Source organism: Ursus maritimus, unplaced genomic scaffold (assembly GCF_017311325.1).
Source record: "Ursus maritimus isolate PB19 unplaced genomic scaffold, ASM1731132v1 scaffold_1, whole genome shotgun sequence".
In the NCBI taxonomy this organism is placed as follows: Eukaryota; Metazoa; Chordata; class Mammalia; order Carnivora; family Ursidae; genus Ursus; species Ursus maritimus.
This window is the reverse complement of record NW_024423343.1, coordinates 76,357,701-76,382,302: the sequence shown is the minus strand read 5'-3', so window position 1 is coordinate 76,382,302 and position 24,602 is coordinate 76,357,701. Positions and strand designations below refer to the sequence as shown.

The 24,602-nt window shown below is 34.1% G+C and overlaps 1 protein-coding gene across 3 annotated transcripts in view; it reads left to right on the top strand.

Annotated features, from left to right (window-relative positions):
- Window positions 1-24,602, top strand: part of RIF1 (replication timing regulatory factor 1) — a 60,110-nt gene that overhangs the window by 26,680 nt on the left and 8,828 nt on the right. For 2 of the 3 annotated variants that reach the window (XM_040645007.1, XM_040645014.1), the window contains exons 21-33: window positions 8,497-8,596; window positions 11,032-11,296; window positions 12,432-12,474; window positions 13,020-13,222; window positions 13,766-13,865; window positions 16,156-16,275; window positions 17,490-17,641; window positions 18,018-18,098; window positions 18,181-18,235; window positions 18,582-21,824; window positions 23,535-23,681; window positions 23,986-24,063; window positions 24,152-24,267. In XM_040645007.1, the coding sequence (XP_040500941.1) occupies window positions 8,497-8,596; window positions 11,032-11,296; window positions 12,432-12,474; window positions 13,020-13,222; window positions 13,766-13,865; window positions 16,156-16,275; window positions 17,490-17,641; window positions 18,018-18,098; window positions 18,181-18,235; window positions 18,582-21,824; window positions 23,535-23,681; window positions 23,986-24,063; window positions 24,152-24,267 (4,703 nt within the window). The remainder of the gene's footprint in view (window positions 1-8,496; window positions 8,597-11,031; window positions 11,297-12,431; window positions 12,475-13,019; window positions 13,223-13,765; window positions 13,866-16,155; window positions 16,276-17,489; window positions 17,642-18,017; window positions 18,099-18,180; window positions 18,236-18,581; window positions 21,825-23,534; window positions 23,682-23,985; window positions 24,064-24,151; window positions 24,268-24,602) is intronic. The other variant, XM_040645017.1, reaches the window with a different exon arrangement.

Genomic DNA, 24,602 nt, shown 5'->3' with positions numbered 1-24,602 from the left:
AACACTCCATGAGGTTAGGGACATTCTGTCTTGATATGTACCTTGGAATTTATCTGGCACATAGTTGAATTTGTTGAATGACTTTATAATTGTTAGGGAGAATGTCAACCTACAGTTTTCATCTTTTAAATATTGTCTTGGTTACATTTTCATCTTTGTTCTGTTCTGGAAGAAATTTAGAATCTGTCAAGTTTTATTTATTTATTTTTAAGATTTTATTTATTTATTTGACACAGATAGAGACAGCCAGCGAGAGAGGGAACACAAGCAGGGGGAGTGGGAGAGGAAGAAGCAGGCTCATAGCAGAGGAGCCCCATGTGGGGCTCGATCCCACAATGCTGGGATCACGCCCTGAGCCGAAGGCAGACGTTTAACCGCTGTGCCACCCAGGCGCCCCTAGAATCTGTCAAGTTTTATGAAATATGCTTTAGATTTTGCTTGGCATTGGTTGGTTACGTTGAATTCATAGAGAAATTTAAAAATACTTTACGTCTTTGTTATGTTGAGTCTTTCCATCCAGGAATAATTGTGTTCATATATTTAGTTCTTTTAAACTTAATCTAAGTTGCTTAATTTTTTGGTAGTTTTGAAGCTGTCTTTGAGCTATTATAAAGGCCCAGCTATCTCCACCCATGCAACACCCATACATGGTTGCTGTTGGAGTATATAAAAGCTGTTGCTGATGTGCATTTCCTTTTATTGAACCAATCTTGTGTTCTTCGGATACCCTTAGTCTTAGTGAAAGTCTTTTCAAACATTGCATATAGTGTTTTAAGGTTTTTGCATGTATCTTCATAGTGAGACTGGAATTCCTCATTCTCAAATTTTTGTCTAGTATAAGAAGAATGTCGTATCTATAGTTGTATTGTCCATTGATCATCACTATTTTTAAAGTCACTGATAAATCTTATATGAAAATACAATAATCAGAATTATCCCAATATTAAAGAATATTACACCCGAAAAGAATGTTACACCTGATACTAACCATTGTATGTGAACTATACTTAAATTTTAAAAATTGAAAAAAAATAAAAGAATGTTATAAACTCATTAAAAATTCTGAAAAGATGGATTTCTAGTTTTTTAAATTTTCTATGTCCTTATATGCTGAATGTTTTTGTTTCCATTTTCTGGGTAATTTTTTATCTTATATCTGAAGTGAAGGCTTCACTTTTCATCTTTTCCAATATATGCATGTAAGGCTATTGCTGCTATCAATTATCATAGATAAATGTTAGTAAATTATAAGTATGTGTTATGTATTATATATTATAGTTGATATTTATGTATTTATATATAACTTACAGGGCATATCGGTTATAAATATATGTGATTTGTATTATAGATTCTATTATAAATAATTAATTTTTTCTTTAATTTTTATTTAGCTCAAGTATAGTTAACCTGCAGTGTTAAATTAGTTTCAGGTGTACAATATAGTGATTTAACAATTCTGTACATAGTGCTTACCATGATAAGTGTACTCTTCACCCTCTTCATCTGTTTTACTCATTCCTCCCACCTATCTCTGCTCTGGTAACCATCAGTTTGTTCTCTATAGTTAAGAGTCTGTTATTTGGTTTCTCTCTTTGTTCTTGTTTGTTTTGTTACTAAAATTCCATATATAAGTGAAATCATATGACATTTGTCTTTCTCTGGCTGACTTATTTCACTTATCATTATACCCTTTGGATCCATCCATGTTGAAATGGCAAGATTTCATTCTTCTTTATGTCTAATATATATATATATATATATAATATATAGATAGATACATACACTGTATCTTTTTTTATCCATCTATTGATGGACACTTAGACTGCTTCCATAATTCAGCTATTGTAGATAATGCTTCAGTAAACATCGGAGGACACATATCTTTTCAAATTAGTGTTCTTGTATTCTTCCGGTAAATACCCAGTAGTGGAATTACTGGATCATATGGTAATTCTATTTTTAATTTTTTGAGGAACTTCCGTACAGTTTTTCAGAATGGCTGCATCAGTTTGCTTTCCCACCAGCAGTGCACAGAGGTTCCTTTTTCTTCACATCCTTGCCAGAGCTTGTTGTTTCTTGTGTTTTTTAAGTCATTCTGACAGGTGTGAAGTGATAATCTCATTGTAGTTTTGATTTGCATTTCCTTGATATGAGTGATGTAGAGCATTTTCTCATGTCTGTTGGCCATCTGTTTGTCGGCTTTAGAGAAATGTCTGTTCATGTTTTCTGCCTGTTTTTAATTGGATTATTTGTTTTTTGATGTTGGGTTGTATAAGTTCTTTATTTTGGATGCTAACTTTGTATCAGGCATTTCGTTTGCAAATATCTTCTCCCATTCCATAGATTGCCCTGTAGTTTTGTTGATTGCTTTGCTCTGCAGAAGCTTTTTATTTTGATATAGTCCCACTCATTTATTTGTGCCTTTGTTCCCTTGCCTCGATAGACCGACCTGTCTAGAAAAGATGTTGCTATGGCCAGTGTCAGACAAATTACTGCCCGTGCTGTCTTGTAGAATTTTTATAGTTTCTGGTCTCATATTCGGTTCTGACAGTTAGGTCCTAAGATCCGTTTTGAGATTATTTTTGCATATGGTGTAAGAAAGTGGTCCACTTTTATTCCTTTGCATGTAACTGTCTAGTTTTCCAAACACCATTTGTTAAAGAGATTGTCCTTTTCACATTGCATAGTCTTGCCTCTTTTGTCAAAGATTGTGTAATCATGGGTTTGTTTCTTGGCTTTCTGTCCTGCTCCATTGATCTGTGTATGTCTAGTTTTGTGCCAGTACCATATTGTTTTGATCACTACAGATTTGTAATATATCTTGTTTTTGGGGATTGTGATACCCTCGGTTTTGGTCTTTCTCAAGATCACTTCGGCTCTTTGGGGTCTTTTGTGGTTCCATTCAAATTTTAAGATTGTTCTACTTCTGTGAAAAATGCTGTCGGGTTTTGATAGGGATTGCATTCCATCTATGGATTGCTTTGGATATTAAGGACATTTTAATGATATTTGTTCTTACAATCCACGTGTATGGAATATCTTTGGATTTATTTGTGTCATCTTCAGTTTCTTTTGTCATTGTTTTATACTTTTTAGACATCATCAAGTCTTTTACCTCCTTGGTCAAATTTATTCCTGGGTATTTTATTATTTTTGGTGTAATTGTAAATGGGATTGTTTCCTTAATTTCTCTTTGTGCTGCTTCATTATTTGTGTATAGAAATGAAACAGATTTCTGTATATTGATTTTGTATCCTGTGACCTTATTGAATTCATTTATCAGTTCTAGTAGTTTTTTTGGTGGAGTCTTTAGGGTTTTCCTTTTTCTTTTTAAGAGACAGCAGAGAGCGCAAGCAGAGGTGGGGGGGCTCAGGGGAAGGAAGAGAGGATCCCAGGCAGGTTCCACACTCAGGGTGAAACCTGGCATGGGGCTTCAGATTATGACCTGACCCAAAATCAGAAGTCAGATTCTCAACCAACTGAGCCACCCAGGTGCCCCATGAATGATTTTTTTTTTTTCCCCATGAATGATTTTTTAAGTGTAGTTTTGGATTTCACTTGCTAATATTTTGTTGAGGATTTTTGCGTCTGTGTTCATCAGATACTGGTCTATAGTTCTCTTTTTTCATAGTATATGTGTTTTGGTATCAGAGTAATGTTGTCCTTGTAGAATGAATTTGGAAGTTTTCTCCCTGTTCTGTTTCTTGGAATAGTTTGAGAAGAATAGTTATTAACTGTTTAAATGTTTGGTAGAATTCATCTGTGAAGGTGTCTGATCCTAGACTTTTGTTTCTTGGGAGTTTTTTGATTACTGATTCAATTGCGTTGCTAGTAACCATTCTGTTCAAATTTTCTGTTTCTTCCTGATTAAGTATTGGGAGGTTATGTTTCTAGGAATTGATCCATATCTTCTAGGTTGTCTGATTTCTTAGCATATAATTTTCATAATATTCTTTTACAATCCTTTGTATTTCTGTAGTGTCAGTTATTTCTCTTTATTTTTTAAAGATTTACTTGTTTAAGTCAATCAGAAAGACAATTATGATCTCACTAGTATGTGGAAATTAAGAAACAAAACAGGTTCATAGGGGAAGAAAGGAAAAAATAAAACAAGACGAAATCAGAGAGGGGACAAACCATAAGAGACTGTTAATCATAGGAAACAGGGTTGCTGGGGGGGGGGGGGGGAATAGGGTGGCTGGGTGCTGGACATGAAGGAGGGCATGTGTTGTAATGAGCAGGGCAATTATATACATTATATAAGACTGATGATATAAGGACATGAAGGAGGGCATGTGATGTAATGAGCAGAGCAATTATATATATTATATAAGACTGATGAATCACTCAGCTATCTCTGAAACCAATAATACATTATATGTTAGTTAGTTGAATTTAAATTTAAAAAGACTTTAAAAGAAGAAAAATAAGAATTTTATGAACGATTTTATGTCAATAAGTTGGAATTTGTCCCTTTCATTGAGATTAACAAAGACAGCTAGTATTAAAGCTCAATCAGGAAGACATACGGAACTATAAGATCCTTATATTTATTAAAGTAACTGAATTTGTTTAAAAAAAAAAGAAGAAAGAAAAGAAAAAAGATTTACTTATTTATTTAAGTAATCTCTCCACCCAAGGTGGGGCTCAAACCCACAACCCCAAGATCTAGAGTCACGTGCTCTTCTGGCTGAGCCAGCCAGGCGTCCTTGTTTATCCGCTTTCATTTCGGATTGTGCTTATTTGAGTCCTCTTTGTTTGTTCATAAATCTGGCTAAAGATGTATCAGTTTCGTTGAACTTTTCAGAGAAACTGCTTTGGTACATTGATCAATGTTCTATTGTTTCTTGTTTCTAATTCTTATGTTTCTGCTCTTATTTTTATTATTTCCTGTCTTCTGCTGGTTTTGAGTCATGTTTGTTCTTTTTCCTGCTCCTTTAGGTAAGATTAGGTTGTTCGAGAGTTTTTTTGCCCCTTGAGGTAGGTCCATATTGCTATAAACTTCTCTCTTAGAATCACTTTTGCTGCATCCCAAAGGCTTTGGACAGTTGTGTTCATTTTCATTTGTTTCCATGATTTCTTGTTAGGCCCATTCATTGTTTAGTGTCATGTTATTTAACTTTCATGTATTTGTGTTCTTTCCAGATTTTTTCTTATGGGTGATTACTAGTTTTTATAAGGTTATGGTTGGAAAAGATGCATGGTATGAGTGATTTTTTTGAATTTGTTGAGCGTTGTTTTGCAGCTTAACTTGTCCATCCTGGAGAACATCCTGTTATATATTATTGGATTGTTCCCTTTTTTGTATAGTATCTTTCTTTGTCTTTTGTTGAGTCTTTGTTTAAAACAAAGTTTATTTTGTTTAATACAAGCATTACTACCAGCTTTTTTCCCACTCCATTTGCATGATTAATGCTTTTGCATCCTTTCACTTTCAATCTGTATGTGCCTTTGGGTCTGACATGAGTCTCTTATAGGCTGCATATACATGGGTCTTCCTTTTTTGTTCATTCCTTTATCCTTTGTCTTTTGATTGGAGCATTTATTCCATTTACATTCAAAGTAATTATTGAAAGGTGTGTACTTACTGCCATTTTATTACTTGTTCCTTGGTTCCCCCTACCACCTGTTTCTGAGAGCCTTGATAAAGAGTCTCCCTGGTTGTGAATTTGATGGATTTGAAAGTGTTCATTATGTATTTCAATGCTATACCATCATACTTAGTTTGTGACTTTAAGTCTTCACAGTAATTAGTTCCTCCTGATTGCCTTTTTTGAATTTTACCAATTTGATATTAACTGATACTAATATGCTCACACCTTTTTGAGAATTTGTGTAATCTTTAAAAAAAAAAAACTTACTGAGAAACTTACAAAGAAAAATGCATGAAACAGTTCAGTTTGACAAATCATACAGAAATACTTATGAAGGCATCACCCAGGTCAGTTAATAGAGCATTGTCAGCACCTCAGATGCTCCCCTGTGCATTTTGAATCATCATGCCCTCCTCTCCCTGAAGAGTGAATTACTGTCCTGACTTTTTGAAAATTTGTTTCGTAAAAAATACTTTTGCTATACACCCACACCTATATATTAGCAGTGTTCCTTTTACAAGTTTACAATAAAGTCATATTGGGCTCAGTGTTTTAGTTGGAAGGTTCATTCATGTTGTATTTAACTAATTTTATTTACTGTAATTAATATATATTTTTCCATTGTATAGATTTAGGATTTTCTTTATATATATTTCTCAATTTGTTTTAACCTTTCTGTGTCTTTTGTAGCATATAAGTAAACATGGGAGTTTTTTAGTAAGTGTATTTAACCTCATATTGAATAAGAAATGTGTTTTAATCCTTAGCTTCTTTCAGATACTATTCTTGAAACTTCCATTAATCTGTCAGATTTGAAGAGTTATTATCCATTCTATGTCAGCAAGCAAAGACCTTGATATCACTATCCCACAAGTTTTTATACTACACCTTTTAGGTTTTGTTGAAAATCTAAATTTTACTTACTACACTATTATACAGGGTACTATAAAACTTGGCAAATAGGTTTTCAAAATTTGAGGATATTTCGTTACTCATCTTAGTTTCCTGTATCCTATTATTTTCCTGTTTTGGTTCACTGTATCTTATTAAGTCTTTAATAAAAGAACACTTTTCAGCAGTCATATATGTGACTGATACCTCCTTGTTCAGTACATAATCAATTGATTAGTTACGATTTTTAGGTTCCAGCGATTTTATGTTACAAAGTTTTGACTAAAGTTATTCATTTAATAGCTTGTATTTTTGCAAATGCATAGTTTGATAGTGATTTTTTTCTTATTATGTTTTCTGTAAAACTGTAGGATTTTTCTCTAGTCTTTGGAATATAGACATTTTACCAGGTTGTCTCTTGGGGCATCTTTTTAAATTATTCTTTCAGTCCTTGATATAGACCCTTTAGGTCTAAAGAGCTGTGCCTTCATCTCAGGAAAATTGCATTGCTTTAATGGTGCTCCTCTTCTGTTTCTGAGTACCATTTTAGATGGTTTTAGACCTTTTGAGTTTATTTTATGTATCCCTTACTTTTCTTTTTCTACACCTGTTTTGTTTTGGTATGGCTTTCTAGGAGCTTGGTATTTCTCTATTCATTTGTGGTTTAAATGCTGAAAGTGTTTTATAATAGTTTTGTTTTTACAATTAGAATTTTTAAGTTGATAATATTTCCTCTTACCTCTGAGCATATTAGTTTTCTTCTGTTTGTTACTGGATTTTTCCTCATGGATTAGTTCTGTTGGTATTAGGACACCTTTTATGTGGGGCTGGTACCCCTCAGGATTGTACTTGTTTGTTGCTCAAGGTTGATACTGGTGGCTGGAATGCATTTCCTAACTGAAGAGAGAGCCCTTTTTCCAGTCTTGGTAGCAAATTGTAGTTAGAAGTGTCCTTTACTTCGTAATTGTGAGCAAGGAGGAAGCTCTTGGAACTTTGATATCTTCTCTACCTGAAAATATAGATTGTCATCTGGACTGACTTTCCACATAGTTTTCGTTGGTTGACTAGGGCACTGCTGCTTTCCTCCTCCTGGCCCTTAACACTCACTGGGGACGTTGTCTTTGGGGGACAAACATGTGAATTAGTCCAGTGAAATGGAAAAGTAGATAGTAATGAAGAATAAGGGGAGAAGAAAGTGCATCTGTTTTCTAGAGCTTTAATTTCAGTATTTTTTTTTTTTAAGATTTTATTTATTTATTTGACGGATAGAGACAGCCAGCGAGAGAGGGAACACAAGCAGGGGGAGTGGGAGAGGAAGAAGCAGGCTCATAGCGGAGGAGCCTGATGTGGGGCTCGATCCCACAATGCCGGGATCACGCCCTGAGCCGAAGGCAGACGCTTAACCGCTGTGCCACCCAGGCGCCCCTCAGTATTTGTTTTAATTACCTTTTTTTCTCAGAACTCTCAGTATGTCTTCTGTTACTCAGAAGTTTTGCTAGGAAAGCTCACTATTTTGGAGTTATTTTTTGATTCGGTGCTGGGATTTCCTTCGTTCTGTTTTTTAGTCTTCCTACCCCCGGCCTTGAAAAATTTTTTTTTCTAGGAAATCTCTGATGCTTCTATGAATTTGTTTTTTATTTCAGTTAGATTGCAGGAGGAGGAGGAAAAGGGTATGAGGGAGCTTAGCAACTTTTTCATTTTCTGTTTTATCACTGGGTTTAACAAAGAACAATTTTCATGAAGAATCTGATAAAGAATCCAAATAAGAACCTTGCCCTGAATCTTACGGGCATCTTAAAACTGAATTATTTTCCCTAAATGTCGAGAAACAAAAATTACAGTACTTGGTGTGCAGCAGTTAACTAGGAAGTATTCATAACTGTACTTCATTCATGTACCTTATATGTTCTGTATGGGATTAAAAGTCTTACATTTTTTGTTGATGCTTACTATTTTTGGAAATTATGCGAGTAGTTGAAAGTTTCTAATATAATACTTAATTCTTTCCTAGAATTTGTTGTTCTTGGATAGAATCATTCATATAATTACTGTAATGGTTGATTGCATCGACTTCTCACCATACAATATTAAGTATCAGCCCAAAGTTAAATGTAAGTACTTTTTTATTTTGTTCACCCAGTGTTTCATAAACACAACTGTCTAAACTGTTGCCAAGATCAAATCCTAATATCTTTTCTGACTTCATTTTACCTGCTTTAGATGTTGTTTAACTGTCATATGTGGTTGTCATACAACTATATTGTATAACCTTGGTATGCTAGGAGCTCACGTGTTGTTGAACGTGCTTGTGATCGCTTCTCTCTGTCTATATCACAAACACAAAACGTCTTTCCTCCTTTGTATAACACGGAAAGATCAATATTATCCTATTTAGAGATTGCCTAAAATCACTTGTAATAGGCAAGAAGTTATCTGGGCAGGAAACTTTGATGTTGTTAAAATGTTCTTATTTGTCCCATTACTGGTGATGTTAATAATATTTATTAGTTGTTTAAGACAATATCTGCCAGGTTTCCTATTAAGTAAGTACCTATGAGTAATAAATTAGTGTTTTGTGGCAGGTTCTTTAAGACTATGTAAATATCCTTTTTCTCAGCAAATTTTCACTCATGAATTTATCATACATTAATGCTTCTTGCCTAAAGCACTAAAATGATTACCAGAACAGTTCACATTGTTTCATTTAATTATATTGAAATGTATCAAGCTGTTTATCTCCTTTGTCTTTAATTACATTAATTCTAAAAACTCCCTGTTCCAGGGTCGTGAGTTCAGGCCCCACATTGAGGCCTTAAATAAAGTCATTCTACAGTTGTTGACCACTACTAGGCACCAGTCACTTCCAGGTGCAAATGACATCCTAATGTAAGATATAGCTTCGTTTGTCCCCAATATATTTTTTTTAAGATTTATTTATTTATTTTAAAAAAGCAATAGTGTGAGCAGGGGGAGGTGCAGAGGTGGAGAGAATCTCAAGCAGACTCCCTGCTGAGTAGGGAGCTGTACTCGAGGCTCAATCTCAAGATCCCGAGATCATGATCTGAGCCAAAATCCAGAGGCAGCCACTTAACCAGCTGAGCCACCCAGGTGCCCCTCCCTCATTTTATTTTTTGTCATGCGGCTGTTATTCAGTGGTTTATAATTTATCATTATTAATACTTGTGCTCATGTTGGCCTGTCTGACCATTTCATGTGTTTCCATTATTTTTTGAGATCAGGCTGGCATAAGATATCAGTCTGGCTCATCCTGTACTTCTCTTTAGCCCGGAACCAGCCATATTTCCAAAGAATGTGGTTCCTTTTGCTAAGGATGGATGGCATTTAGAAACCGAGATCTATTTATTATTATTAAGATGTCACTACTCCTGGAATCTCTTGAGTAGACATGTGTGGGATAGGTGTCACGTGATTCATGAGCTGTCTTCTCAGGCTTAACATCCTGGCCTGGAATTTTGGGGCAGCCATTCCAATTTATATTCATGTCTGGGAAACTGATTCTGGGGAAGAAGGTTGACTTCTTTTGTTAGTAACACTTGCTTTTCATTTTACCACATGATATTTTTCATCAACAAGCACTGATTTAGAGTTTTCTCTTGAATCTGATATATTTACCTTAAGAGAATGGATTGAGGGAAGGAAAGGTGATTTTGGAATATGTATGACTTTCTTGACGAATGTGGGTTTATCCCTATAGATAGGTATCTGAAGATAGATAGGATCTAAGAATAGTACACAGGAAAGTCAGTACTTTTAAGATACATCTTTTTCTTCAAATCTAGGCACTTTCTTTTGTATTCTTTCTGAGGATTTGGCTCTGTGCCTTGTTGAGTGTTATTTGTAGCGTTCGGTGTATAATAGGTGAGCCAGGGAGCAATAACTTCTCAGGGAAATTTTGTTTCTTATTTTAAAAATTGACATTTAAAATTTAATAAATTAAAATTTTAATTTAAAATTGACATTTAAACCTTTGTTAAAATAAATATTTATTTATTTTAGAGTGAGCGCTTGCACATGAGTAGGGGTGGGGGCAGAGGGAGAGAATCTTCAAGCATTCTCCCCGTTGAGCGCAGAATCTGTATCAGGGCTTGAGCCCATCACCAGTGAGATCATGGCAGGAACTTAAACCAAGAGTCGGACACTTAAGTGACTGAGCCCCCCAGGTGCCCCCTGGACCCTGTCTTATGATTTAGTATTTTCTTACAAATCAGGTGTTGAAATTCAGAGAATTAAACATTTGAACTGCATTTTATAACTCCTTAGAGAAAATACTCATTTTTCTAGACTTCTGGATCTGCCAAATAGTTTTTCTTTGTCTCTGCTTCGGTTTTAAAGACAATATTGTGATATTTATCCACTAATGGTATATCATTTTAAGATTTATGGGTATCACTCTACAGAAACATGTGTATTAGAAATATGTCATTTTTTTAGATGTATTTGTCATTAAAATGAGATATAAATTGTAAAGATGTACAGTAACACTTTTCAAGTACTTGAGTTTTTAATAAATTCAATTTTATCTTAGCACCACAGAGACCTTCAGATTGGTCCAAAAAGAAGAAAGAACCTCTAGGGAAATTGGCTTCTTTATTTAAGCTTATTGTGAGTGTGATCTATTCTTTCCACACACTGAGCTTCAAGGAAGTACATTCTGATACTCTCCTCACTGTCGGCAACTCAATCACCAGTATTCTTTCTAATGTACTTGGACGTATTTCTTTGCCTTCTATGATCCGAAAAATATTTGCAACTTTAACAAGACCTCTGGCATTATTTTATGAAAACTTAAAGTAAGTATTTAGAATTTCTACATAATAGCCTCAAATTAAATGTCTTTAGATATAGGTAGCAAACTTTTGTCATTTTCCTATCAGCTGCTTGTTACAGATGGTAATTGTTAAAATTTTGTGAAGAGGGTAATATTAAACTGCTTTTGTTAAAAAGATGGTTAAAATCATACATAAATACGAGGTAGAAATTGGGAGTTTTTAAGTTTTGTGTGCTTGTTCAACCCCCCTTTTCAGTTTAGTACATACCTTTTCAGAGTTGATAATACAAACAAGCATACCTGTTAAACATATGTATATGAAGCATACTTGACGTGCTACTTTGCAATTAAGTATATGGTATATGCCTAAAATACTGTATGCATTTTGCACCATTTATCTAAGAATCCTCATTCTCTTTGATGTCTGCAGAGGGTTCCATAAAACTTTGTACCCAGTTTCCTGTTAGTGGAAATACATGTTTTTCTAGCCTTTTCCATCCTAACTTAACAATATTACAGTTGAACATGTTTGTACACCTGTCAGTGTCCACGTTTGCCACTACTTACGCAGAAGGAGGTCCTAGATGTCAGATTGTTGGTTCAAAAAGTATACACATTTAAATTTCTGAATTATCCTGTAAAAATTTAATTTACATTCTCCTTTACATTTGAATCAAAGCAAGCAGTGCCTCGAACCCTGAAAAATCACAAATAACGTAACTTTTTAAAAAGTAATTTGAAACGATTCATTGATGTTTTTTCTAACAAGCTTATGTGGTTCAGTCATCATAGTGTGTCTTTATAAATTAATGGAGAAAGTTTTAGGAACAAATTTTATAAAAGTACAAAGTAAGAACCCCAAATATAAGCTTTTTGCACATCTTCTTTTAGTCTTTAAGCTTAAAAATAATTTATGCTTTTCTAAAGAGGTACAGAAACAAGTAATTAGTATTAATATTTTTGAGGTCTATTCTGGATGTTTTCTGTGATTCATTTTTTAAAGATAAGTTTGTTTAATGTTTGATAATGTGACATTTTAAAAATTAAGTCTTGGAGCACCTTTTTATATCACTATACCTCATTTTTATAGCTGCATTACATATTTTTAGGTTTAACTTTTTAAAATAAAAGTGGTACTTTTGTGTTTTTCTTCCCAGGCTTGATGAAGTTCCTAAAGTGTATAGTTGTATGAGCAACAAGGTAAAAATAGACAATTGTCTGTAAAACATACTTTCATGGTGAAAAAAATGTTAGGGTTTAGGTAATTGTCTTCCTTATATATAGTTCTGATTTGTAAAAGGATTATAATTCCAGTTTTAATGGACATTTAATAACATGACACAGGCACATAGTTTTTCTGTTTCTTTAAATCATACAACACCCTACCTCCTATCTTATTCCTTTATATATAAGGGTAGTTGGTTCCATTATTTTATAGGTAAAACTTGTATAGCCAACTATTCTCTGTTTATGAGAAAATGTAATTTTTTCTGTTAATGGAAAATAAGTTTGAAATCAAGATCTTATATCAATAATTACAATAAATTCACCCAATAATTTGTCAGTTTATAGTCATATATTTAAGGACACAGATGGGAGCTTTTAAAAAAAAATTGAATTTAAAAAATTGAAATAGTAACATGTTGTGAGTTGTTTAATTTTAGTATGCCCTGTGCTTTTATTTTTTCCTGTTTTAAAAGAACATTTCCATGTGTTATCCTAATGAAATTTTCCCTTTTTCCTAGTTAGAAAAGCTACTAGGAGAGACAATTGCTTGTTTACACTTCAGCTACACTGGAACTTACGACAGCGAACTTCTTGAACAGATCTCTCCATTATTATGCATAATATTTTTGCACAAGAATAAACAGATTCGAAAACAAAGCGCTCAGTTCTGGAATGCCACATTTGCTAAAGTGACAATGTTGACTTACCCTGAAGAGTTAAAGTACGCTAATCACAAAACTTTTATATAGTTACTATGATCGTATAAATTGATATTTTGGTTTTAACATGAATTTTTCTTATGAGGAATCTTTGCAGAACATTTCTCAGTTGAAATGTTGTTGGAATACATGGTAACTATTAAACATAACTCGACCTTTTACTTTGGCCTTAGAGTAACTGTGGTTTTAGGAACATAAAAAGCAGTGTTAAATTTTCCTTAATAAAAGAAATAAAGGCAAGAAATTGGTGGATATTAAATCAATCTGGGTGATGTGTACACAGGAATTTAATAGTCTACTTTTGCTTGGAATTTTGCATGATAAAAATTGGGAAAATTCTTAAAGAAGAAAATTTGGGAACTGAAGAGGTTAGCAAAAAACTAAATATTCTGCATTTGTCCCAGTTTTGTGTGTGTAGAATGGGAAACAGTCTTTAAGGTGGATCTATTTTGCTACTTTAAAATAATAGTGTTCTTGTTAACATATCATCAGTATTCAGTACTACTTGGCTCAAGGTGTATATGTTTATATACTTTTTTTTAAAGACCAGTACTAAGAGAAGCCAAACAGAAATTTCTGTTGCTTTTACCTGGTTTGGAAAATGTTGAGATTATGGAGGAATCCAGCGGACCATATTCAGATGCAGTAAGTTGAGGTTTTTTTTACTTTTAAATGATATTTGAGTAGTTCATTTATTGGATTTCTGTGTAATTTTTTAAAAGACAAAAACTTAGAATGTTTTATTGACGTGAGAAACGAGTAAAACTTGAGCATAAGAGCATCATAACATAGGGTTTTTCTATAAAGTCCATCGTCTGGCTTGAAACACTTTTTTAAAAAATTGAAGTATAATTGACATATAGTATCATGTTTCAGGTATATGTCATAGTGATTTGATGTTTTTATACATTATGAAATGATCTTCATAAATCTAGTTACCATGTTATACAGAGTTATGACAGTATTATTGACTATATTTTCTAAACTGTATATTTCATCCCCATGATGTATTAATAACAGGAAGTTTGTACTTTTTAATCCCCTTTACCAATTTCATCTGTCCCCAACCAGTCCCCCTTCTGGTAACCAACAGTTTGTTTCCTGTCTTTGAGTCTGTTTCTGCTTTGTTCGTTCATGTTATATTTTAGATTCTACATGTTAGAGAAATCGTACAGTATTTGTCTTCATCTGACATTCACTTAACATAATACCGTCTAGGTTGATCCATGTTGTCACAAATGACAAGATTTCATTCTTTTTTATGGTCGAGTGATTGTGTGTGTGTGTGTTGGTGTGTGTGTGTGTCTTCCTTATCCATTTATCTTTCAATGAATACTTAGGTTGTTTCCGTTTCTTGGTTATTGTAAGTAATGCTGTGGTGAACCTGAGGGTGAACAATCTCTTCAAATTGGTGTTTTTGTTTTCTTTGGACAAATACCCAGAAGTGAAACTACTGGGTTCCATGGTAGTTCTATTTTTAATTTTTTGAGGCACCTCCATACTGTGTTTCATAGTGGTTGCATCAATTTATATTCCCACCAGCAGTTGTACCAGGGTTCCCTTTTCTCCACGTCTTTCCTAGCGCTTGCTGTTTTTTCTTTTCCGTAACAGTCAGTCTTACTGGTGTGATATTATACCTCATTGTAGTTTTCCTTTGCATTTCCTTGATAATGATAGTGACGTTGAGCATATTCTCGTGTGTTTTTTGGCCCTCTCTGTATCTTTGGTAAAACATTGGTTCATACCCATCTTTTAATTGGGATTTTTTTTTTTTATATTAAGTTGCATGAGTTCTTTATGTATTTTGGATATTAACCCCTTGTCCAGATATATTGTGAATATCTTCTCGCATTAAGTAGATTGCCTTTCCTATTTTATTTGTGGTTTCCTTCACTGTGCAGAAGGTTTTCAATTTGCTGTAATTTCATCTGTTTATTTTAGCTTTTTTTGCCCTCTGGTCTAAAATAATTTTCTGATTTAAGGGCAGTAAATTTCACCATAGATTCTCGGGTAAATAGTCTCTGATTCTTGTTTATTAATGATCCTTTTTGAACTGTGGCACTCCGTGTGTATTCCTTTGCAAATGTAATTATTAAAGTACATGGTTAAGTGTTGCTTTAGGTAAACCAGGAATAATAGTTACTGGTCTATGTCTAAGCAAGAACAGCCCTTCATTTTCTCAGTTCTTTACATCAGATCTCATTTCTTCTGTCAGAAAAACACGTCTTTGCTATCATATAACCCATTTGAAACAAGGTTATTTTGGCTAATACTTAATTACTATTTGAGGATCAAGGAGTAAAGGCATGGGTATTACATATCCTTAGACAGATTTGTTCCTATTCAGCAACAAATGGAGTTTGGCTGTTCATTGTTTAGAACCTGGAGGAGAAAAAAGTTAACAGCTACCTAAGCACTCCAGTTTTCATTTTTGGGTAAATAAAAAATTTCTTATGAGATAATTAGGCTTGTTGAGACTCGTTTGGTGTAATTTGTCGTGAAAAAGCCTAAAAGGGACATATTAGGTAATATTTTCTGTCATGCATGCCTCATTGTTTGATGTTTAAAGTTTTATGGCTGTGATTTTTTTCCTTAGAAATATTCCCAGTAATAGGAGGGGTCTTTGAGTTCATTAATTTGATTCATTTTAAGTATTTATATGGTGTATCTTATTTTTAGAATTTGTAAAATTCTCAAAATACTCAGAATTCATAAAATTTCTAAAAATGGTGCAAAATAGCTCCCCTATAAGTTAGAGATGCCAAACCTATTTGCTGTTAATGAATTAGACAACGGCTCTTTTCTTTGACATGATTTTAATAATAATGAGAAGGAATTTGATATTTGAAATGAGTATTATACTGGCATTTTCAAAGCATGAAAAGGAGAAATAGAACATTTGCACTTAAAAATTGTTTTATTTCTAATAAAACAGACCGAAAATTCACAGTTAAATATGAAGATAAGTGGCATGGAAAGAAAATCAAGTGGAAAAAGAGATTCTTTTTTGGCACAAACAAAGGATGCAAAAGAAAATAAGAAACCACCAGTCAAAGTATGTTTTTCCAAACTTTATTTAATAGAACCTTTAATAGTAAAATAGATGGTAGCTTGAGAACATACAGCAAAAAAAGTGATTAAAGGCTAAATAAAAGATAGGATTAAAGGGGAATAATAGAGCTTGGTCTAAAAAGACTATTAAGATAGTGTGGAAATCTAGAAGCTTTGTGAAATGATTCATTCTTCCTAAAGTTAAGTCTGCTTAATATGTAGCATCCAGGGACGCATGGGTGGCTTGGTTGATTAGATGTCTGCCTTGAGCTCAGGTCATGTTCCCGGGGTCTTGAGATCGAGTCCCACATTGGGCTCCGTGATCAGCGGGGAGCCTGCTTCTCCCCTGCCTGCCGCTCCTCCTGCTTGTGTGCATGTGCGTGTACACTCTCTCTCCTCTCTCTGACAAATAAAATCTTTTTTAAAAAAGTATGTAGATACATTAAGTATAGTTAATTCAGGCAGTAGCCCCCTTGAGATGGAATGAACTCTAGGTATGAGTAGTTACAGCATAGGTAGCATAAGAGAACATTTTAGAACTTCTGTTATTGAATAGAAAGAGAACACCTAGCTAAGTTACCTATTTTGGCCTCAAATCTAACACCCATAATCTTACTAGATGCCAGTTAACTTTTCTTCAGACAGTAATTCTGTCCTCTGTGACTTCCAGTTAGCGTATTCTGGAATCTTGAAACCATGGCCCTGGCAAAAATGAAAGAAAAAAATACTATTTTTAAAGAATGACTCTCAACACAGTCTTGAAGTGGCTATAAAGTAGATTGAAAACAGTTGCACTGAAAATTTGTAAAAATAACAGTACCAGTGTTACTGGTATGGAGCATGTTTTATTTTGGTGACTTTAACTTAATTTGACTTAGTTTATGCTTCAACTTGAGAGCTGCTGATATATTCTCTTCTTGCCAACTACTTGATTTCCATATGTTGGCCTGAAAAACATATTTGTCTGTGCTTTGTTGGTAAGTTGCCTACTTTTTTTTTAAAGAGGTATAATTTTTATTTTCTGAATGTTCATTAGAAGCAGAATGAAAGTGAGGGACATTGTACTAATTATTAACCAAAGATATCCTGTAGGTTTGAACTTCAAACTTCCTAGTAATTATTGAATAACTTTATTAGAGTGCTAGAATAGGGATTGATTGAAGTATTGGAAAATAATTTGGTAACTCGAATGTGCACTTGCCTTTTATAAATTTGCAGTTGAAATTAGAGCCGTCTTCTACAAAAACAAAGAGTGAAATGCCTTTGGAAGAGGAAAAGTCTACTGACTTTGTGTTTATACCTCCAGAAGGAAAAGAAGTAAAGGAAAGAATTCTAACTGAACATCAGAAAGAAGTACTCAAAACAAAAAGGTTTGTAGCCTTTTATCTTGAATTGGGTATTCTGTACTCACACTTAGATTTCATGCGGTAACTGTAACTTTGTGTTTAGAACTAAAATATTATGTATAATATGCTATATTTTAATGCCAAAAAGATATGCCATATGTGGCTGCAATTCATAATATATATAGTTACTTAGTAATGTACCAAACGCTTATGCATTCAGAGCTGAATCGGTAATGGAGGTAGTGTTGGAGAAGGTAGAGAAGATGATTTCATGGAAAAGAAACATCTAAGCCTTAATTTTGCATTATTCTTAAAAGATAACTAGATGTACAATTGTAAGTTTAATTTCTAATTCTAGGAATATCACATTTTGAAGTTATTTATATAAGATCTTTTTCAGATATGATATTCCTGTCATGTATAATAATCTGGATGTTTCACAAGACACTTTGTTTTCTCAGTATACCCAGGAAGAGTCCATGTAAGTATGGAAGCTGTTGAAGTAACTGTTTTTCTAGTTTTTAAATAAAAACAGTATTTTAATTTATGTATTTTTATTTCAGGGAAATTCCTACTTTAGCTGAAAAATCAAAGGAAGATTCCAAGGTGATATATAAGGTATATTTGGTATTTCATATTTTGGGGTTTTTAGAATCATTCCATTATGAAGTTTCTTATATTAATTTTAAGATATATTGCATAATCTCATAATTCTCACTGATAGACTTTAGCAGAATTGTAGTTACTGTGTTTGTGGATGTGTGTGTGTTTAAATATTTTTAAAATATTTTTGGCTTTATTAAATACTTAGAAACACAAATTAATGGGCATCTGTCACCACCTTTGGAATATTTGCAAAATATTGAAAGCCTTTTGAATTCCTGAAGTTTTACACTAAGAATTCCCTGAGAAAGTAAGACTTGTTTGTTGGTTAATCTATATACATGTGTACGTTTCTGTGCAGGAGGAACAGATGGAGAGTGACATTGTTACTCCTCAAGATGTCATGGAAAACTGTGGTATGGATGAGCATCTTGAAAAGGCTTCCCTTTCAAATAATGAGTGTGGTTCTAATGAGGAAACCAGTCCAGCAATACTGAGCAGAAATAATGATGCCAGAAAGAAAACTTTAATTTCATCAAAGAAAACAATTGAATGTGCACCTAATGCAGAAAATACTTCTGGTCTCAACAGCTCAGTTTCTAACGCCATCATTTCTGGAATTCCCCCACAGCCTACAAGTCGGAGGCAAACCTTTATTACTTTGGAGAAGTTTGATGGTTCAGAAAATAGACCTTTTAGTCCATCCCCCTTAAATAATATGTCTTCAACTGTTACAGTGAAAAATAACCAGGAAGTCATGGCTAAAACAGATATTCCACCAAAAGCAAAGAAAAGGGAAATGGCTTTCACAAAATCTGATTCTGAAAAAATAGCACATGGAATTAAGAGATCAAGCCGAAGGTTGAGTAAAGCCGAACAAACAGGGAACAAAAGGTCTAAGCTCTTAATGAGATCTGATCAGGAGAAAAATACTCAGGAATCTATTGACGGCACAGTAGTCTTAGAAAATAACCCACCTGGTTTGCTTAATCAAACAGAATGTGTGTTAGATAATCAGGCTCATCTCTCTGAATCTACAATGGAGTATGAGGATACAATGCTTAAACCAACAATGGAAAATGTGGTATTATTAGAAAATAATACTGCAGAAGAGAAAACATTAGGAATCAATTTGGAATCCAAAGAAAATACACCCCCAGCTGTAATACCAGCAGATCAAATGGTAGATGAGGATAGTCCTGTTCAGATAACTTCAAATCAGAAAACGCTTAGACGGTCCTCAAGGCGACGCTCAGAAATAGCAGAGCCTACCACTGATAGCCAAGAGAAAGAAAATAATCATCAAAAAAAAGAAAGACGTAAGGAAGAAGAAAAGACCCTTCAGAAAAGTCCGTTGCATGTAAAAGATGATGTGTTACCTAAGCAAAAACTGATTTCTGAAGAAACTGTACAGGAAAATTTAATTGAGAAAGGGAATAATTTACACGAGAAGACTTTTGGGGAAAACAGCACTACTGCTGAAATTGATGAAAGTAAAAGAAAGCTAGACCTTGAGAATATTAAATCTGAGGGAGACGGTGCCCAGGATATTGCCGATAAGTCCTCTGAAAAGCCAGTAAGTGGACGAACACGGTATCAAACAAGAAGAGCATCCCAAGGTTTACTTTCCAGCATTGAAAACTCAGAATCTGATAGTTCTGAGGCAAAAGAAGAAGGCCCTAAAAAGAAGAGATCTGGAAAATGGAAAAACAAAAGCAGTGATAGTGTTGATATTGAAGATCAAGAGGAGAAAGTGATAAAACAGGAATGTATAAATGTTGAAAACCAGACACTTGACTGCAAAGCAAATTCTGAAGTAGAGAGAAGGCTGAAATCTCAGATTTGTGAACAAAAAGATGAGAGTAATATAACTCTTGAAGATTCTACAGTATCTTCAGATTTATTGCAGGTTTCTGATGATGTGTCAACTACTTTTGAGGGAAAAAGTAAAACCAACAAATGTGCAGAATATTCCTTTTCGAACCCTTCTATGCCAGAATCAAATCTAAGGACTAGAAATGCCAGCAAGAGATTACAAAAACGAGATTCTATAGAAAATAACAGCATGGGAGAATCTTCAAAAATAGGAACATCAGACATTTCTTTGCTTTCTGAAAAAACCTTTCAAACACTTGAATGCCAACATAAGAGAAGTAGGAGGGTAAGGAGATCTAAAGGTTGTGATTGCTGTGGAGAAAAATCACAGCCTCAGGAAAAGTCATTCATTGGGTTAAAGAATACAGAAAATTATGATGTAAAAGTCAGTGAAACAAAAAAGACAGATATGCAAACACCTGTAAGTGTATCAGAAACTTCTAAAGCTAATCTGTGCTCTGAGGTAAAACTTTTAGATGAACATAATGGTGTGAATTTTCATTTGGGACTCAAGGAGGAGAATGATGCTTTTAATGATTCATTAATTATATCTGAAAGTGAGTTGAAAAAAAATACTATTCAAAACCCTCTTCCTTCTGAAGTAGTAAATTTTGAAGAAGAAACTTGTGATACGGATTCTGAAGAAGCAACACCTCTTGAAAGCCAAGAGCCATCCAATAAAAAATGTATAACTGTTAGCCCATGTTTAGATGATTCCAAAGATAATTCACTGGAATGTTCTACTTTGGAGACCAAAGAAGAAAAGCCAGAGACTGTTTTGGAAAAGGAACTAAGTATAGAGAACATTGCCAGTGTTGAAACAGATGCATGTAAAGGTGAAGCAAAATTCAATCCAGAAGAAATAGAAGCTATTGAATTGGATGTAGAAAGTGATAAATCTGAAGCTAGCTTTTCTGAACAAAAGAGTACCGAAACTGGTATTAGTGAAGAAGAGATAAATAGTGAAAGAAGTGATGAATCTGAAGCAGACACAGCTGAAAAACTGAAGGCTGAAGAAGCAGTAACTGAAGAATTTAATTCCGGTATTGGCCATTCTGATAATACCACAGAAATGAGTGCTCAGGTAGAGATACCTGAACAAGCAACAGTTGGGGAATTAGATGAAGGAAGTGACGAATCTGGTCCAGGCTCATCTGAAGAAATGAATGCTGAAGTGGAAAATTGTGAAGAGACAGTGGTTGGTGAGGTGAGTGCTGAAGTTGACCAAGTCAGTGAAACGGTGGACCAGGACTCGACTACCGAAATCTCTACTAAGCCTGTACAAGCTGAAACAAAGACAGCAGCTATGGAAATTGGCAGTTCTGTTCTCAGCACACTTGAGATGAGCACTGAAGAAGTAAAAGTTGACTCTAATAAAACTGAAACAAATATTGAACTTAAGTCTGAAGAAACAACATCAGATGACAATGGAATGGTGGGGGGAAATGATGAAATTTTACAGGAAGTTCGCCGTACTTCAGAGAAAGTGGAGGAAATATCACAGTCTCTGACATCTGAAACAGCCATCTCTGGACTAATAACAGAAGACAATAATGCATCTCCTCAAAAATTAAGGGAACTTGATCCTTTACTTGTATCAGCAAATGGCAGTCCTAGTAGCATGCAGACACGCTGTGTCTGGTCTCCTTTGGCTTCTCCATCCACCAGCATTTTAAAGAGAGGACTAAAAAGACCTCAGGAAGATGAGATATCATCACCTGTTCACAAGGTAGGAGAATTGAGGCTGAATATTTATTAGACTAATAGGACTACTCATTTACACTCATTTTGAATAATTAGCACAGCAAGTAGGGAAAAGGGCAGGTAGAAGAAGTGTTGATAAAAGGGGACTGAAGCCCTTAGATATTCCTTTATTTGAGGACACTAGAGATCTTCAACCATGTACATTGTTCACCTTTTGCAAAATTGTTGAGGATCTCTTGTGGTTTTTTGTTGGGGGGGGGTTGGTGACTTTTATTTTTTGGTGTTTTTTTTTTTTTTTTTTTTGCTCATAACATGTGAAGAAACATTTAGAAACTGATAAAGCAGCTTTAGTTAGCACTTATGTTGTGCTAGGACATTATGCAGTCTGTTTCACATTTAAGTGTTTATGTAAACTCTTATTTCCAGACCTTGTCTAATGAAAAAAATCTCAGGTTGTGCCTGTATCAATTTCTGGATATGATCTCATTTATAATTTTATTTCCACATCTTCACTACACTGACTCCTTTAGTTTGTAAATTTGGATTCTATGTATTTACTTTATTTAGCTCCTGACCCTATAACTTTTGTATAATTTGTTGAATAAATAAATTAAAAAAGTAAAAGTTACATGTGCTTACATAGCTCACCTTGTCCTCTTCTTAGTAAAGGAGATGTTCTGAAAAGGTAGGTATGATGTGAACATTCTTTAACTTTGAAATTGAGTCTGCCATTTGCTGTAGAATACATGTTGTTTATATGTACAGACGTATGTTAGAGATAGAAGATAGATTTAATTTTGCCTCTAGGAAGCATGTTGTGAAGACTTCCTCAAGATGTACCAAAAATTCTTACACTGAGAATTCAGTTTTTTGGTTTTGTTTTGCTTTGCTTTTATATCGAGGCTCTAAGTGTCTTAAGGTAGAAGTCTTTGAAAAGTATGAAGATAGAATGTGTTGGGATTGATGTCTTCAGTATATTTTATTTTTCTTCAGTATATTTTAGATTGTTAATAAAAGTTAACTAGTCATCTTTTGTTTGATAGTACCTCAAATTTAATTTTTCTTTAGGCAACAGTAAGACATTGTAGTTTTCTATGCAGATATGTACAGAATCTGCCCACTCTTGGGAATCAAGACCAGGAGACATTTATATACATGGTTAGTGGTTATGCCTTATTGCATATTTATTTATTGCATATTATATCAAATAGCTGAATGAATGAACACATCATAAGGGTTCAGAAGAGGCTAAAATGAAAAATTGCCACTGAGTTGCTGTGACTCTGGTACCCTCTAAAGAGTTTAGAACAGAGGTTAGTACGATACACCAGAGGCCAGTTAGTACTATTTCTACCTCTTTACCTTGTATTTTTAAGTCACTGTAGTAAGCCTACAAGGTTAGTATAATTTGATGACACAGTTTCAGCTACCACATGCAATTTCATTTTTGCCACTGTCCATTTTGGTCTTTGTTGGTATGTTACGTAGAAACCATTTAGAACATGGATAATTAAAATGACCTGTGGTATTAAGTAATGTCTGTGAAAGCAGCCATTAGGAAGAAATACATCTGTGTGCAGTTGGCTTCTAGTCAAGGAAATTAAGCTTCTAAACCGACATGCTATTTTGGGAGGACCTTATAATGAGAATTTATGGTGTGGTTTTGTGTTTTTTTTGTTTGTTTGTTTGTTTGTTTTTAACTCTAATTCTGTTAAAACATGACCTGTGTTTTCAGGTTCGCCGTGTCTCCTTTGCAGATCCAATATACCAAGCAGGATTGGCAGATGACATTGATAGGCGATGCTCTATTGTTAGGTCCCATTCTTCAAATAATTCTCCCACAGTAAAAAGTGTTAAAACTTCACCTACTGCACAATCTAAGGTAAGCTGTGGGGTTTAAAATATGCATATATGTATACAGGTACAGAATGCATAGTGTAGTTTGTCTTAAAAGTAATAAAGAGTAAGACTTCTTTGGTTTGGATACACTGTTTTGTCTGCAGCATGGTAAACAAACATGAACAGGTGGGAAGATGCAGTGATACTCCAGCAATTGATTAGATAGTAGTTTATTAACATTTTACATTTTCTCAAGATTTTAGGAAATTCGTGCACTCTAAATAATGAAAATTGTAAAATTACAGTTTTCTAGGGTTCTGAGTTTTTTTTTCTCTCCTTCTATCTAGCATAATGCCACTTCAACCAAAGGATTTCTGTCCCCAGGATCACGTAGCCCTAAGTTTAAGAGCTCAAAGAAGTGTTTAGTAAGAAGTGCTTTAGTTTTCATGCAACTTTATATTTTCATGTTCAGTCAGATGACTTCTATTTAACAATTCTGAAATTTATTCTAAGATTGCAGAAATGGCTAAAGAATCTATGCCATGTCCAACAGAAAGTGTTTACCCAGCTTTGGTCAACTGCGTGGCTCCAGTTGATATCATTTTACCTCAGATTACATCAAACATGTGGTAAGTAGTTATTTGTGCTGGTTTATGCTTAAAGATGCCACTTTTTTAAGAGGAATATTTAAGTGATCGAGGTTCTTATATTTAGAATTGACTTACATGCACTTTCGCATTTTATTTTGGAAATAAAAATTCATCTGGGAAGATGGGACAGATAGGGCAATAAGAGAAGCATCTACCATAATACAGTAATGGCTAAGATAATTGTGTGCTTAATATTTGCCAGATGCTATGCTGAACTCTTTGCATATGTTATTTAATGCTAATTATAAATCCCATAAGGAGTATAATTATTATTTACACCTTACAAGTTGAAGTTTACAAAGATAGCCATTAAG